The 16,145-nt window shown below is 42.4% G+C and overlaps 1 protein-coding gene across 8 annotated transcripts in view; it reads right to left on the reverse strand.

Moving 5' to 3' along the window:
• The window catches only part of SLC35F2 (solute carrier family 35 member F2), a 53,549-nt gene that overhangs the window by 14,438 nt on the left and 22,966 nt on the right, over positions 1-16,145 (reverse strand). Inside the window, exons 8-9 of one of the 8 annotated variants that reach the window (XR_003092043.1) lie at positions 14,551-14,862; positions 13,085-13,909 (exon numbers count right to left, since the gene is read on the reverse strand). The exons of 5 other annotated variants lie outside the window; for them this stretch is intronic. Coding sequence is in view for 2 of the 3 variants with exons in the window: in XM_025193157.1 (XP_025048942.1) it covers positions 14,638-14,862 (225 nt within the window). In the remaining variant the exon portion in view is untranslated. Of the gene's footprint in view, positions 1-13,084; positions 14,863-16,145 lie in introns of those variants that run through there. 2 more of the 8 variants (XM_025193159.1, XM_025193157.1) reach the window with 2 other exon arrangements.

The raw sequence follows: 16,145 nt of genomic DNA on the forward strand, positions 1-16,145 counted from the left end.
CGACTCATGTTCATCTTGGAGTCCACTAGGACTCCAAGATCCCTTTCCACTTCCGTGCCACCCAGCAGGTCATTTCCTAGGCAGTAGGTATGCTGGACATTTTTCCTCCCTAGGTGCAGCACTTTGCATTTCTCCTTGTTGAACTGCATTCTGTTGTTTTCTGCCCATATGTCCAACCTGTCCAGGTCTGCTTGTAGTTGTTCCCTGCCCTCCGGTGTGTCCACTTCTCCCCACAGTTTTGTGCCATTCGCAAACTTGGACAGAGTACATTTCACTCCCTTGCCCAAGTCGCTGATGAAGACATTGAAGAGTGGTCCAAGGACCGAGCCCTGTGGGACCCCACTGCCCACACCCTTCCAGGTCGATACTGACCCATCCACTACGACTCTCTGGGTACGACCAATCCTTTTTTTTTTTTCTTTTTCTTTCTTTCACCCCCCACGGAGCCTGCCTGCATCTCCCATGGCCAGGGGGCAAGCTGCCGGCGGACTGAGTGGCCCCACTGGAATCAAGGATAACAAAAAGTCATTCTTCATATATGTGGGAAGTCAGAGGAAGAACAAAAGCAACATTGGCCCCCTGCAAGATCAAATGGGGCAGCTGATCTCTGATGCCCAAGAAAAGGCCAATCTCCTAAATGATTATTTTGTGTCAGTTTTCCACCTACCCAAGGGGGTCACGCTGTTAGAAAGGACGCAAAGCAACCAGGGCTCAGGAGATGGGCCCACAATTGACGTAAATCAAGTGAGAGAACAACTCAAGAGGCTTGACACCCATTAGTCTGCCAGCCTGGACAGATTACACCCCAGAGTCTTAAAAGAGCTGGCAAACATCATAGCATGCCCTATGGCCAAGATATTTGAAAGCTCGTGGTGCTTGTATTTGCATATTGCTATTGGTATGCAAGGTTGGATTACAGAGACTGTCTCTCTTATCTGCATATCCCCTATTGGTATGCATCAGTGACTCTTTTGTACTTGTTTTCCCTGTGATAACATGTTTTAACTGCTTTTAACATTTTTAATATAAAAGACGGGGAGAGCTAGGTTTGGATGCACTGGCCCTGCCTTCTAAAACTACAAAGTTCCTAAAGGAGTCGATATACCATAAAGAGAAAGCTGAGTAATGAAGCTGAAGGGGGTCAGTGTGTGGGAGTCTAAAGTGAAGGGACTCTCAGCTCAGGAATCATTCATAAGAGGAGGAGGGGAGGGCCCAGACTGGAATTCTAACAGGTGATGGGGGAAGGGGGCATGGGCAACTGTGCCACCTTAGTTGGGGAGGGCACATGCCCCCCCTGCAACCCGTTCCATCGACCGAGGGGGTTCCCCACGTGGCCAATCCTGCCAGCCAAGGGGGGGATCCCCCCGTGGCCAATCCTGTGATGGCCAATCACTGTGGCTGATCACCACAGCCGCTTCCAGGAGTGGCTGCGACTGCTTCTGGGAACGGCTGCAGTGATCGTCCGGCACTTACAGGGGGAGCACCAGCGCTCCTGCATGCGCCCCCTGCCCATTGCCTAAATGGCAAGCGTGGCTGGTCAGGGGGTGTACATGCACCCCTGTACACCCTTTACGCGTTGCCACTGGAAGGGGGGCGGTCTTTGAGGTAGTCATTTGTGTGATTGTGATGTAGATAGATTGGAAGAAGGGTTTATTGCAAAAAAACCCCCCAAAAAACAACACACAAAAACCTTCACCATCCAACCACCAAGGTGGTTTTCCCAGGGTGAGGTCTGTCCTTTGCACTCCAGGCAGAATGACCATTGTGAGTTTCCCTAAATGTGGGAATCTTGACTACACAACTTCGTGGTAATGGAGGAAAGCATTCCTACTTTTCCCCTGGCTTACTCCTTGGCCTTTTGGATAGAAGCAAGTGAAACTAGGCAGTATCTAAACCCTAAGGCTTACATGTAGGATGTCTGCCATGGATTTGGGGAGTATACAAAGTCCCAGATTGATGAGTCTGGGAGGGAGGATACTTATCTAGTGGTAGAGCCACACAGACATGAATGATTGAGCTCTGCTCAGTCAAAATTTGGAAGTTGACTATTGGGCTTGCCCAGTAGAGTTCAGAACTGATTTGGCTCTTGAAATGAAATTTAATAAGAAAAGAAGAATCCCACCATCCAACCAGAAAGGGATGAGTGCTGGTAATGTATAAATACTTTTAGTGGGTCCAGTCTTAGCCTGTTACCCACTGGGTCCTAAAGAGCAGAAATCTTTAGGGTGCTAGCAGATCAGGTGGAAGCCTGTACTTTCTAGATCCTGAAAGAGCTGAGTCTGCATCTAAGAGACCTGGGTTGCTTCTGCAACCAGAAGAGGACTCGTGCCAAGGAGCAGCAGTACTGAGCAGCAGCTGTGAGCAGCCAGAAGGAGCCATGGCAAAGTGTGGCAATAGCAGTGGCTGAGCAGTTCCCAGTTATGGGGAGACAAAGGAAACCTTGGGCTAAGAGCTGTACTAGCTCTACTAACTACACTGTCCACCCTGTGCTCTCATACCTTGTCACTAAATGAGAACTCTAAACCTATTGACTGTGCTGAACTGTTAACAGTGGGTTGAGGGGCCTACTGATTGATTAAGGGCCTTAAATCTGTTTGTCAACCCATCTCCCTTTCCCCCATTAATAAACCCCATTATAGTTTGATGTGGCTTGCAAGTGAGGAAATTTCTTCACATTGAAACACCCAGACAGAATTATTTTCCCAGGTTTTTGGGTGGGGACTCAAGCCAAGATAATCAATTTGTGTAAAGTCCCTAAGGTGAACTCAGCCCTTGTTGCTACCATCTGGTGCCTGGCAAAAGGGTTACACAAGCTTTGGCTAATGCTCATTATGACAGAGCCTAGAGTTTAAGAAAATGTTGGGCTAAAATGTATGGGTTTGATGAATGGATTGTAACATGGATAAAAAACTCGCTGAATCATCAGGCTCAAAAAGTTGTAATTAATGGCTCAATGTCTAGTTGGCAGCCTGTATCAAGTGGAGTGCCCTGGGGGTCAGTCCTGGGGCCTGTCTTGTTCAATAGCTTCATCAACAACTTGGAAGATGGAATGGAGTGCACCCTCAGCAAGTTTGCAAATGACACCAAGCTGGGGGGAATAGTAGATATGCTGGAGAGAAGTGTTAGGATTCAGAGAAACCTCAACAAATTGGAGGATTGGACCAAAAGAAATCTCATGAGGTTCAATAAAGACAAATGGGAAGTCCTGCACTTAGGACAGAACAATCCCATGCACCAGTACAGGCTGGGGGCTGACTGGCTGGGCAGCAGCTCTGCAGAAAAGGACCTGGGAGTTACAGTGGACAATAAGCTGAATATAAGCCAACAGTGTGCCCTTGTTTTGAAGAAGGCTAATGCTATACTGGGCTGCATGAGTAGGAGTATTGCCTGAAGATCAAGGGACGTGATTAGTCCCCTCTCTTCAGTACTGGTGAAGCCACATCTGGAGTACTGCATCCAGTCCTAGGCTCCCTTACTACAGAGGGATATAGACAAATTGGAGAGAGTCCCACGGAGGACAACAAAAATGGTTAGAGGGCTGAGGCACATGACTTCTGAGGCAAGCCTGAGGGAACTGAACTCATTTAGTCTGGAGAAGAAAAGACTGAGGATGGATGTAATAGTACCCTTCAACTACCTGAAAGGGGGTTCCAAAGAGGATGAAGCTGGACTATTCTCAGTGATGGCAGATGACAGAACAAGGAGCAATGGCCTCAAGTTGCAGCAAGGGAAATTTAGGTTAGATACTAAGACAAACTTTCTCACTAGGAGGATAGTAAAGCCCTGGAACAGGTTACCTGGAGAAGTGGTGGAATCTCCATCCTTGTAGGTTTTAAGACCTGCGTAGACAAAGTGTTGGCTGGAATGGTCTAGCTGGAGACGGTCCTGCTTTGTGCAGGTGGTTGGAGTAGATGACCTCCTGAGGTCCCTTCCAACCCTTATTTTCTATGATTCTATGATAATTGCCCCCTTCTTCCCCACCCCTGCATTCAGGTTTTGCTCCCCTGAGCAAGAGCTCAATTGATATTTCTGCAGGTGACTCTAAGGAACCACCCGAGGCACAACTGAAATCATAAGTCACCTTTTCAGTTCCACAGGAAAACTGCTGTTTGAGTCGTCTGAGAAGTGATTAGCAGACAGTGGAATTGCCTGTTGCTTTCCTTTCTACATCCTTGCTAGTTATTCTTCCTAGCAGTCAAACATAACTTGAACAAGAAAAAGGGGGAACTGTACTGAGGTGAGCAGGAAAAAGATGAAGAAAATGAAGAAGACTGACATGAATTTGTGGCTTTCCTAGTGTTTTCTGGTGGCCTTGAGGACACAGAGGTTTGGACTCATCAGTGGTACTGAACTACTGCAAAAGAAGCAGAATTCAGGCTCTTATAGGCTCAAGAGCAGGCAATAGTGGCTTCACTGCCACATTCCTGAGTTCTGTTCATGCAAATGAGATCAAGCAAGTGAAACATGCTCCGTCCTCCGGAGCATTGGTGACCCAGTGTAGACATGCACCTAAAGCTGTGTCAAGTCAAACGTAGGGTAAAGTTGTGTCAAGTCAAACGTAGGGTAAATTTGCAGTACCTTACATCACAGAGTGCTTTCAGTCATGAAGAACCCTCAGGTGTTGCACAAACAAAAGCTGACCTATAAAGTTTTCATGATTGTTGTACTTTATGAATCATTGACGCCACTACCCGGATGAAGAGCCCAATTGTACGGAGTGTACAACGTGTTCTTTATCTCCCTCCCCTCTGTGCAACTGTGAATCCAGGGGCAGAATCCAGGGGCAGAATCTGTGCAACTGTGCAACTGTGAATCCAGGGGCAGAATCTGTGTTCTGCCAGGGATTGTGTATCTAAGTATGAACCTGAGGACACAAATACAATTATCTGGGAACTGAGATCCTGACAAAACCCACCCACCAACAGCATGTAATTGTCGGCACATGGGAATGGTGGGAGGACAAGGAGCATGAAGTTCCAATAAGCCTCAGAAGAATGTTCAGTCCTTGCCAACATGAATCTCTCTGTAAAGTAGAAACACCTAATAGTTACTATTAATGGGACCGGTAGGTGGCTCATGCAGCCAGACCTTGAGAGGTAAGAGTGCCCTTTGCTTGTTCTCGGTATGCTTTGACGCAAAAAGAACAACTGTATGTTCCATCTCCAGTTACTTATTTTAGAGTAGAAAAAAAAGCAAAAATAAAAGCCAGATCTCCATGAATATTTTCAGGATGCAATGCTAAGATGACAACTGAAATCTGTACGCAGAAAATAAATAGGTATCCCAATGATATTTTCTATTTGCTAACATTTGCCCATGTAGAAGATAATACAAGCTTTTTTTAGTCACAACTGGACCTCAAGGCCACTAATGAAGTAACCGTAATTTTGTGTCTACTGATTCCTAATTTCTTAACCTTAATATTACATGAGCATGGTGTGCATTTATACTGTAATTGCATTCCTACTGCCTGAATGCTCCTCTTAATTTAGTCATGCTACTCTAGTTACGTTGTGAGTTACAAATCACTCTTGCTCTCAAGAAACAAATTAATGTACAGATGTTACAAGAGATAGGATTACCCAGTAGGGTTTCTTTTTTTAACACATGCAACATATAAACTTTATTAAATGAAAGTAATTTCTTCAGGCACGTCCAACAGGCACTTAAACTAATGGCAGAGAAAGACAAATTGGAGAGAATTTTTTAGCTCTATATAGCATAGAAGTCTCCTTGCAACTAAATTGGAAGCTACACTGTGAATAATACAGCAAAGCTTGCATACCAAGTATACATCTACACCTGTACATTTTTCCAGAAATCACTAGCTACTCTCAGTGTACATGCAATCCAGAACAGTTCTAACTGAAGTCACCATTTCCTTATAATGGGCTATTTCCATTTACTTTTCAGGCTAACTTTCCAAGTCCAGTTTTAGACTGAAGATAAATTCTTTGGGGATCTTGAGCAAAAATTATTCAACCCTTTATAGGATGAAGTAGCTCTAGTGGGTTGAACAGACAATTTAAAATGATCAAGGAATTGATCCCTACATTGCATGGATTCCTGCCACCAATCTGATGGAGGTCTATATTTAGCTGCATTAAGGATTTTTTTTAAAAACGTACGCACTGGTCTATACATTTTAACACAATTTCTAACCATTCTATTGGCCATGTAGATGCTGAATAGAATGCTTCTTTTTCTGAATGTCCAATCTTTGTTAAAGTTGTGCTCTGTATCTATGCCAGTAGATGGTATTAAAGGACATGCAGCATACTTCGTGGGGGCTTGGCATGGGAAGTGTGTACACTGGTGTAATTTACCACCAGTTTTGTATGCCAGTGTAAATTACACTAGGATCTGGAGTGGACAACCACTTCTTTTAACATAGCTCAGCTGCATGCATCTTGACATTGGGTGGCAGGGGACCAAGTAATAGCCAGTTTACCTTGAGCAAATAGCTACCCTGGGATAAGCTGTAGACATGCAACACCTGTACCAGTGTAACTAACTAGTGTTATTACACTTCTGATTGTTCTTCAGGTAATTCTACACAAGATTGGAGTGATTTATAACCTGTGTAGACCTGGATGCCATGTGTACACTCCCTTTATACACCACAGTGAAGACCAAATTCACAATTATAAATCTGCTGTGTATCTAAGAACTGGGTTCTATAGGATCAAGAAACTAAGAGAGCATTGCTCTTGCTGGTAACTGTTTATGTAATCTTTTAAGGACTTTAAAACTCCAAAACGTTTAGTTTTATTTTGCAACTTTAATCTTTTTGTATATAATATCTTACACCAGTCTGAAGTTAAGATCCCAGAAAGCAAGTCATTTTGGCTTAATTTTCAATGGATATTTTCTAAAAAAAAAAAAAAAAAGACTGATTTTTGGCTCATGCATCTTGTAGTAGATCTAGCCAAGGTTTGGGGACACAGGATAAATCTGCTTTCATTTATGTATGAACCTGGAGTTGCTCCCATGAGGCCTTCTCCGGGTCACTTCTGACACAAAATGGGCTTTTGCTATTTATATAAAAGTATCTTTATTTCCTAAATTACATCAAATATGGCTTTTAAAAGTAATATCCAACAGCATGGGAGGTGCTCCTGCTACTAGGGGGAAGTGTCAGCAATGCAGTCACCAGCCTGGAAGTTAATGCCCCCTGCAGCCTTTGCCGCCAAATCCCATCCCCACCAGGTCATATGCTGAATTAAGTAACACTTACCCCTGAACTCCTGTCAGGCCAGGCCTCTCTTGGTCTGCTCTCTGGTACCATGTAAACCAGTACAGCCTGTTCCCTGGTCAGGTTATTGGTGACTAAATCAGTTCTCCCCCACCTGGGCTTGCCTGGGTGAGGAGGGTGTGTGGACACCCAGGAGGACTAAAAACAAGGCGTGTCAAAGGGCAGATGAGCTCCCTGCGAGTCAACGGCCGTCCATATCTGGAAAAGAGATGGGCACCAGTCCAAAGAATATTCAGCCCAAAAAATCACCAATAATGTAAGGTAACTCAACTAACCTCATCAAAATGGAGGAGGGTTGTTACAGTATCTAAGATGCCCCAACAGTCGCAGCAGCCTCAGGACTGACTTGACCTGGCCCTTGAACTGGCCTCAACCCCTTCCTGCTTGCTGCTCTGACCTCCACCCCTTCCCTGGCTGCTGCTCTGACTCCCATCACCAGCACCTTGGGTTAGGGCCCCAGTCACCCAACTCCTTCTTACACTACGGGTTGCAAGTGTTTCAGCAACTGAGAACAGACATGTGAGTGGTAGCTACAAATGCAAAAATGAAAGCAGTGAGGATGTAAGTTAGCCTCTCCCAATGATAACTCCTTCTAGCTGCCCAGCCACTCATACTGTACCCTACCAGCTAACACCTTGCACATAGGCAAAAACTCTAGACACTGTTCTGTTCTAAGATTGCACAATGCTAGACAAATTCAGACTAGAGAAAAGATTATGAGAGTGAGAGAAATTAACACACTGAGCCACACACTTGCAGTGTGAAAAACTATTCATTACTTGAGGGCTATAAATCCAGAACAGACATCTTTCTAAGAAATGATCTAGCTTCACCAAAATTGTGGCTTATCGCAGAAATGACCGGGGGTGGGGGGAGACATGTGCTTTGACCTGCATTGTGCAGGAAGTCAGACTTCCCTTCTGGCCCCCAGCTATAGACTCTGTGTTAAACTGTGATCTTTTATAGTCTAACATCTTACGGAAGTAAAAGATTAAAAAAAACTGAATCCAGGGAAGAAGAGCAGGCATGTGACTGATGTATGACTGCTCTGGGACACTAGAAATCTGAGTTCTCAGTTCTCCAAAGCCTTCCTATAAGTTTCTCTATACCTCAGTTACCACAGCTGTAAAATGGGGGTAATATATCTTTTGTCTTCTCTACATAAACTGTAGACTCTGCAGGCTGGGCACATGTGAGTGCTGAGTAGAGGTAGTTTTGCCCTTGACTGGGGTCACCAGTTGCTGCTCTAATACAAATAAACAATAACTACCGGTAGCTTAAAATACAAAACTATTGCAGGGCCTGATACTGCACTACTTTTGCATTTATCACTTCCACTGGTCTGGTAAGACCTTGCAGGATCAAGTCCTTACATTGTATTCAGGCTACATGGAGAAAATTCTGATGATGGATTGATACAATTCTGAAATCTTTACATTTTTTTCAGAAACAGGATCTGACTGTTCCAAATTGTTCCCAGATCAGTCATGTAGTATGGGTGTAACTTGTCCTATCAGATTTCCTACAGGGATTTAAATAGATAGTTGCAAGTTAGGAGAAAACTCCATAAACTATCCAACAACATATAGTGCATGAATGCTGCTGACAAGAACGGATGTGTTTGTTGAAATATCCCATCATGCAGAACTAAGAGCGTGTACTATGAAGGTCAAAATTCCTAAAATAGCTAATACCTAACAGCTTATTTTCTTCCTCAAATTCCAGTGCAGAAAATGTCACACTCAAATATTATTGCACTCAGAATTTTCCAGACACATCACAATAGCTTGATGCTGGGCAGTTTTCTGATATCCTTGCCACCAAGCCATCAAGAGAGACAAGAGCACACACCTTTTAGTTTGGCCACATAGATCCAATTAAATCTGAAACAGCTGGATGTTTTTCTTTTCAATATAGCACTCACATGCTGTTTAAACAAAGTTTGCCTTCCTCCTCTCCCCCAGCTACCATATGATTAATAAATGTGACAACCATTTGCCCAGCAATTGTATATGTCTATTAGTCGTGCTTTTAAGAGAAGGACCTGTACCTAGTTGCTTTCTGTCTTGCCCTCAACAAAACAACTCACTGAAAAGAGAAAACTGACTGTTATTACAGGAATAAGTAGCTGTTCAGCTATCATGCCACTCATTTAATTTTGGCCCAACATAACAAATATACTATGCTTCAGACAATGGATATGATTATTAGATGCATCCCCTCCTACCTCATTTTAAAAAAAAGTGGTAAGCTAAGAAAAAGGGCACGATGCCCCAGCTGCAAGAACATTAGAAAATTGACTGGCATCTCAATTGTGTGATGTTACAACTTTTGAGACAGGGGTTCAGTCCCTAAGATAGACTTCTTGTGTGATATTGGGGAAGTCACTTAACCATTCGTATCTTTTGGTACCCACTTTACAGGTAAGGATAAGAAGACTTCCCTACCTCACAGGGCTGTGGTACAGATATACACAGTACAGATTACAATATGCTGTCTACTGCTATAATTGGTATCTTAGAGGTATCCAAGATAACATAATTTTAAAAAATCATAAATGAAATCAGCATGTGACGGGCTAATTATTCTGTCATCTGTGATAAAGTGTATAACATTGCTTCTTCACTTAGGCATTTTTTTCAGTTTTGGAAATGAGAAATAAATATAAGTCCAAACAGGTGAAGGGAATAATTCAGAGGGACCAGTCCCCATAAAATGCAAAGAAATAATAGAAAGATGAATCATTCCATCTTTCCAATTACTCTCATTTTCACACTGAGACTCCACATACAACAGTAGAACTGCACTGCTTGCAACCATTAATATAAGCTGGGGGCCATATACTTTCCTGGCTGGGGGGAGGTGGGAGGCAATATCATTTCAGTGGATCTCTGGTGGTTAATAACAGCTAGGAATCTGGCCCAAGGAACCTACAGCTCTGCAAGTCTGTGAGGTAGAACTGTCCTAACAATAAATCCTCTGCTACAGTCTAGGTCTGTGATGACATACTACATCTGCCATGGTCTCATCTTACTGCATCTTGAAGAGATGTTCTGGCTCAATTAATTTGAATCAAATTGCAAATTGTATTTTTAAGCTCAGCTTCAAAAAAGCTTTGGAGTAATGAACCCATAACTGCTTGTGCCTGTAATCTGACTTTCATGAATTTTATGCAGATTTAAGTTTATTGGCTACAAATTAAATGAAAGGGGGGGGATATTGGGTCTGCTATATTTCTATTCTGTGCATATTGCATAAGGCTAGGCCCTGCTTACAAAAATTTCTAAACTACCAATATTAGACTTGGCAAGATTTCAGTCTGATTAATTCAACTGAGTCTGCACATACATCTATCTGTATTTCCAGGCATAATTACACTAAATTGCCACTGATTGCATATCAGTAATTTTAGGGCAAATACATTACAGAAGATGCCAAATCAAGCATTATATACTGAGGAAATTCAGAAAGTGCACCATCAGGAAATACCCCATATGTGCATTCCAGAAAACCTTAACTCTTCACTGTAGAGACAGACTGTAATAACTACTTATAATTAAGACATTTTCATATTTAGTGTTTCAGCTTGAAATCTTCTGAATGTATTTGATGTTTATTTCCTTCTTGATGCCATTTTTAAAGTTCTTAAATACAGACTCTGCACAAGGTTTTGTTGGATTTACATATGGAAGAAGTTTAAAGCATTAGTGTTCATTCTCTAATAATCACCTGAGACAAATAAGAAGTCTGATGTGGATGCTGCATCTCTTATAGGACTCATTTAAAAATTTACTTCCTGTCCTAATTAATGGGCTTACATATAAAAGCCTCAGAAAGCATATTCATAGATTGATAGACATTAGGACTGGAAGAGACCTCGGAAGATCACTGAGTTCAGCGCCCTGCCCAAGGGGCAGGAAGTCAGCTGGGGTCACAGGATCCCAGCAAGATGAGCATCCAGATTTCTCTTGAAAGTGTTCAATGTAGGTGCTTGAACCACCTCCGATGGCAGGCTATTCTAGACCTTGGGGACTCAGACAGTGAAGAAATTCTTCCTTATGTCCAGCCTGAAAAGGTCTTGCAGGAGTTTATAGCCATTCAACCTTGTCATCCCTTGGAGCGCTCTGGTGAACAAATGTTCCCCCAGATCCTGATAGATACCCCTGATAAACTTATAGGTGGCCACCAGATTGCCCGAGCCTGTGCTTTTCCAGGCTGAAGAGTCCCATGGCTCTCAGCCTGTTGTCGTAAGGTCTGTTTTCCTGACCTCTGATCATGCGCGTGGCTCTCCTCTGCACTCTCTCAAGCTTCCCCATGTCCTTTTCGAATGTGGAGCCCAAAACTGGACACAGTACTCTAGCTGCGGCCTCACCAAGGCCAAGTACAAGGGGAGAATGATGTCCCGGGATTTGCTTGAGAAGCATCTATGGATGCAAGCCAGCGTTTTGCTTGTGTTATTAGCCACAGCATCACATTGAAGGCTCATATTCATCTTGTGGTCAATCATGACCCCCAAGTCCCTTTCATCCATAGTGCTAACCAGAGAAGCACTGCTGAGCCTATAAGGATGCTGCAGGTTTTTCCTCCCAAGGTGGAGAACCTTGCATTTTTTGGTGTTAAACACCATCAGGTTCTCACCCGCCCATTTCCTGAGCCTGTCCAGGTCAGCCTGGATCACCCTCCTGTCCTCAGGTGTGGATGCTTTACCCCAGAGTTTGGTGTCATCAGCGAACCAAATATTGAGAGTCAAAGAAATATTGAGTTTGGAAAGGATACATCAAAGACTCCATCAACATCTCCTTCCAACACAATCTGGGCAGCCACATGCTTTGGCCAACTTCAAGTAAAAAAAGACAGCTCCTTTCCCCAGATATTTCTGATTGTTGTGCACTAATTCTACTACCCTTCCTACCCTTTGGCGTACTGCATCCATCATAATAAACAGATGGATCTCACCGCAAATAATTCAGATTCTATGTAAGCATGGACACCTCTTCTTGCCTGGCCCATCCACTGCAAGTTTTTAAAGCATGGAGTAAGAGCTTACATAAATCAGCACTACAGAAAAATCTCTGGATTTCTCTCTCTCCCCCATTTAGCCTTGCTCCTGAAAATCACTGTAATCCCCCAAGTGGGAGGGCTTCTGTGACAAAGAAAAATGGGATAGCCTCCGTGTTCTTCTGAAATATTTTAGTAGCAAAGAAACAAGTCTCCCAATATTTTATACCGTTATGAAAAACCTGAAAATGGAAGAGCTAACCCACTTTTATTCTCACCATTCTCCCACTGGTGCAGTCACCTCCTTTCAACACATCTATATCAGTTCCTAACTAACAGCACATTTTGTAGCATTTCTGTTGTAGAAACATAGAACTCTTCTAGGTGCTAGGTGTGCAGCCTTCTGTCTTTTTTCTTTGAACAATGATTCTACAAGTACCTTTCACATATATGGATCACTGTTCTTTTGTGTCTTGCTTTCCTGTTGTCAGAATGACTAAATTAATACAATTATGCAGCCTCTTCCATCCTGCACTGCATATGGCATGTGTCAACACACTAAGGAATGTGATTGTTTGATTATGAAATAAACCCTTGCCAGAATTTTGTTAGAGTTCTTGAAGCTCCACCTTGTGGCCACACCAAGTAAATCCTAGCGCAATATGCTTACAGCACATAAGTAAGCAATTATTACATGCCATGTTCTGCAACATTCACCTTTAGATCCTGACTTGGCAACATTTTGCATTCACACTGCACAGATGTAAATGACACATGATGTAAGGCAGCACAAAATGGGTCCCAAAGCTTTTCACAAAATGTTTGCAGCTCTTTAATCCTCATGTGCATGACTAATTAAGAGTGTCACCTTGATATATCTTGACTATTTATTTTGTGGTTTCTAAAAAATACTGGGTTAGAAATCATTTTGCTTAAATAAACTACAAGAATACAAAAACATTTTTTCATTTGATAATCAGCTACTTATTAGATAAATCTAAGGCAAAACTTGGAGGTTAAAAGTAAGTCTGGTCAGTAAAATTATAAAAAAAATGATCTTTAAAATAGGTGAAATTCCAACAGGAAAAACAACTTCAGAGCCAGCTCTTCAGCTATTGCAAATTCATGTCACTTCCCTCTCTTGAACTGAGCTAATCACATGTGCACCAGCTAAAGGTCTGCCCCTGGAGTAGATAAACCATGTCAAAGCTTCAGTTTCATAGAGTGGCACATCACTTTTAATCATTGGTTAATAATTTTTAAAAATGGCACGTATGTAGGAAAGATACAAATTAGTCTCGCAAAAGTCATTAACAATTAACTAAAGCTGTTGTTACAAGAGCTGGCTGGGTATTTCCCAACTACATGTTTGCTGTCAGTTTAGTCAGGAGCAAAGCTTTTTGCATAAATATATCTATTTCAATAACAACTTAGTTGGGAAGGTTTTCCTTGGGTCTAGAATGGATTTTTCTGAGAGAGGCTTGAGGTTCCAAGTCCGTGCTGTTCCTCAATAGAGCGCTTACCCCAATTTGCCCGGATCCAGGTACAGTGGAGCACTGAAAATGTCTCTGACATTCCAACTGAGCTAATAAATGGCCTATGGGGTATTTTGGGAGCTGTGTTGCAGGGCGCTTCGCTCTTCCTCTATGTGATACCCTATGAAAAATGAGGAAAGGTCTCATTTTCATTCTGAAGTGGAATGAAAACAAAATGGTAAAACCTTATTTTTTTCAAAACAAGCGTCTTATTTTCTGGCCAGTACCAGTTGCTCCAGAGAAAGGGTTAATAAGGGGAGGCAGAAATGTCATCCACTACACTGTTAGATGCACTTTATGTTTTTCTGGGGGGTTAGTACTATTGCCCAATAGCTCCAAGAGAGAGATGAAGTCCTCCATCAACTGGCAGGTATTATTGCATGCACTGCTAGACCCCAGAAAGTGCTAAGGGTCTCTTTCAAAGAAGATTTTGAGGACAACCAACACTAATATGAATGGGACAAGCAGACACTCAGCACCCTTGAGGAAAAATAACGTATACCTACTCCAGCAAGTGACCTAAGAGTTTGCTTTGGCTTCATTTTTTCCCCAAACATTTGCTGTTAAATTAACCAAACTTCCTGAATACATAGTTCTATCACTTCCCAGAGGCACTTTCCACTTAAAATGTTTTTCTGTTTCTCTTTTAGGGACAGATATTCTGTTAGAGTAAATCAATATTGCTTTTCTGATTGAACATCTGGCTTTTAAATATCTTAACGTCCATTCAGAGTATTAAAACAAATGCAGCATGATACACACTCTTCGCAACCAGGCAGTTCTCCATATTGATATCTGAGGGAAAATTCTGGCAGTAGAGAGGCTTCTGCTTGAAACACTGCTGATTTTCTAACTGGAATTTACCACCCCGTTTTCTTCTTGAGTGACCTGGACGCTTGCAGCAGGGGGTTCCTGGTCATCTTCCTCCAGTTTTAGTCCAAGGTTATCTAGCCCAGTACTGGCTGGTTGGGGCAAGCTGGTAGAGACGGTTTCTGCAGTCCAAGTTGAAGTAGAACAATAAAGAACAAAGCCCACCATGATAACGATGAAGGAAAGGATGTAGAGACCTGAAAACTGAGTCAGCGGGGAAAAAAATTAGGTGCACATGTCTAGCATAAAAACACAACCAATTATACTTTCTTTTAATCTAAACATTCAGATTGGATTCATCCTCAGGCGCCCAAAATCAAAATTCAGGAGCTCAGTTCATTGTCAGACTCAGATTGTTTTAACATTCTTTTCTTCCTCCCTCTTTAGCGCTGGCATGTAGGGGAAGGCATGAAGCGAAGGAAAACATGGTTCAATAGATGGCGATGTGCAGGAATAAATGGTTACGCAAGTGAAGAATGACAAAGTTCTACCAAGAGTTTTAACATTTTAATGTAGCATGAACAAATTTTTGCATGGATTTACTACACCTTCTCCCCAGTGCCAGGGACAATTTTGTCACTGTTGTTGAAATGGTGCAAAATATTGGATTAATTAGGTGGTTGTGCAACATTTTTAACCACTGGAAGGGATATGGAAATGACATTAGTGGCCAAAGCCTGGTTGTACACTCCATATCAGAAGTTCTATTGAAATAAATGGTCCTGAATCACTTCCTGCTGGATATATATCTGTGCAACTGCACTGAAAGTAATCTTTACTGTAAAATGAGAAGTAGAATTACAAGGCTGTATCAAGGAAACAGGACTGAGTTCACCATTATCCACCACACTTGCAATTTTAACAAGTAAAGGATTATTACAACCCTCCCCAAGAACCCTTATATATTTTCTTCCCAACACGATAATGCTGGAGCAGCTTGACTTCTGAAATCTAAACATGCCTATTCAAAAGTATATCACCATTTAACATAAGAGATGTAATATTCCTTTGGGCCCTGAGGCTGCTGTCAATAGAAAAAGATAATCCTGCTGACATGGACCTCAACGGATGCAGGACTGTTATCCAGATTTGCTTTATGACTGGTATTTTCCAAGGAAACTAAAGAAGCTTTGCATTCCTTGCAGTGTACCCCAAAGGATCATTTTCTCTTATAATCTGTGACAAGACTTCAAAAAGTGACCAGTATATTGGGATACATTCAATCTGATATCTTTCAGGGACCTAGTTGTCAAGCCTTTTGGGAGGAGCCAAAAGTAGAGTCACATTTGGAAAATGCAGCTTAAGTGTAGAGCTACCGAGACATGAGAAAAGCAAACAATCAGACAGAAAGATTATGTCAGCTACTACATCAGCCCATGCTGGAAAATTACCATGAACCAAGGGGCTGCAGTGGAGAACAATTTCCACTGGGCTTTGAACAAAGATACTGAGTACAATGATCTTTCCCACTGCCTTGCGCATTTCCT

This window comes from Alligator sinensis, unplaced genomic scaffold (genome assembly GCF_000455745.1).
Source record: "Alligator sinensis unplaced genomic scaffold, ASM45574v1 scaffold802_2, whole genome shotgun sequence".
NCBI lineage: Eukaryota > Metazoa > Chordata > Crocodylia > Alligatoridae > Alligator > Alligator sinensis.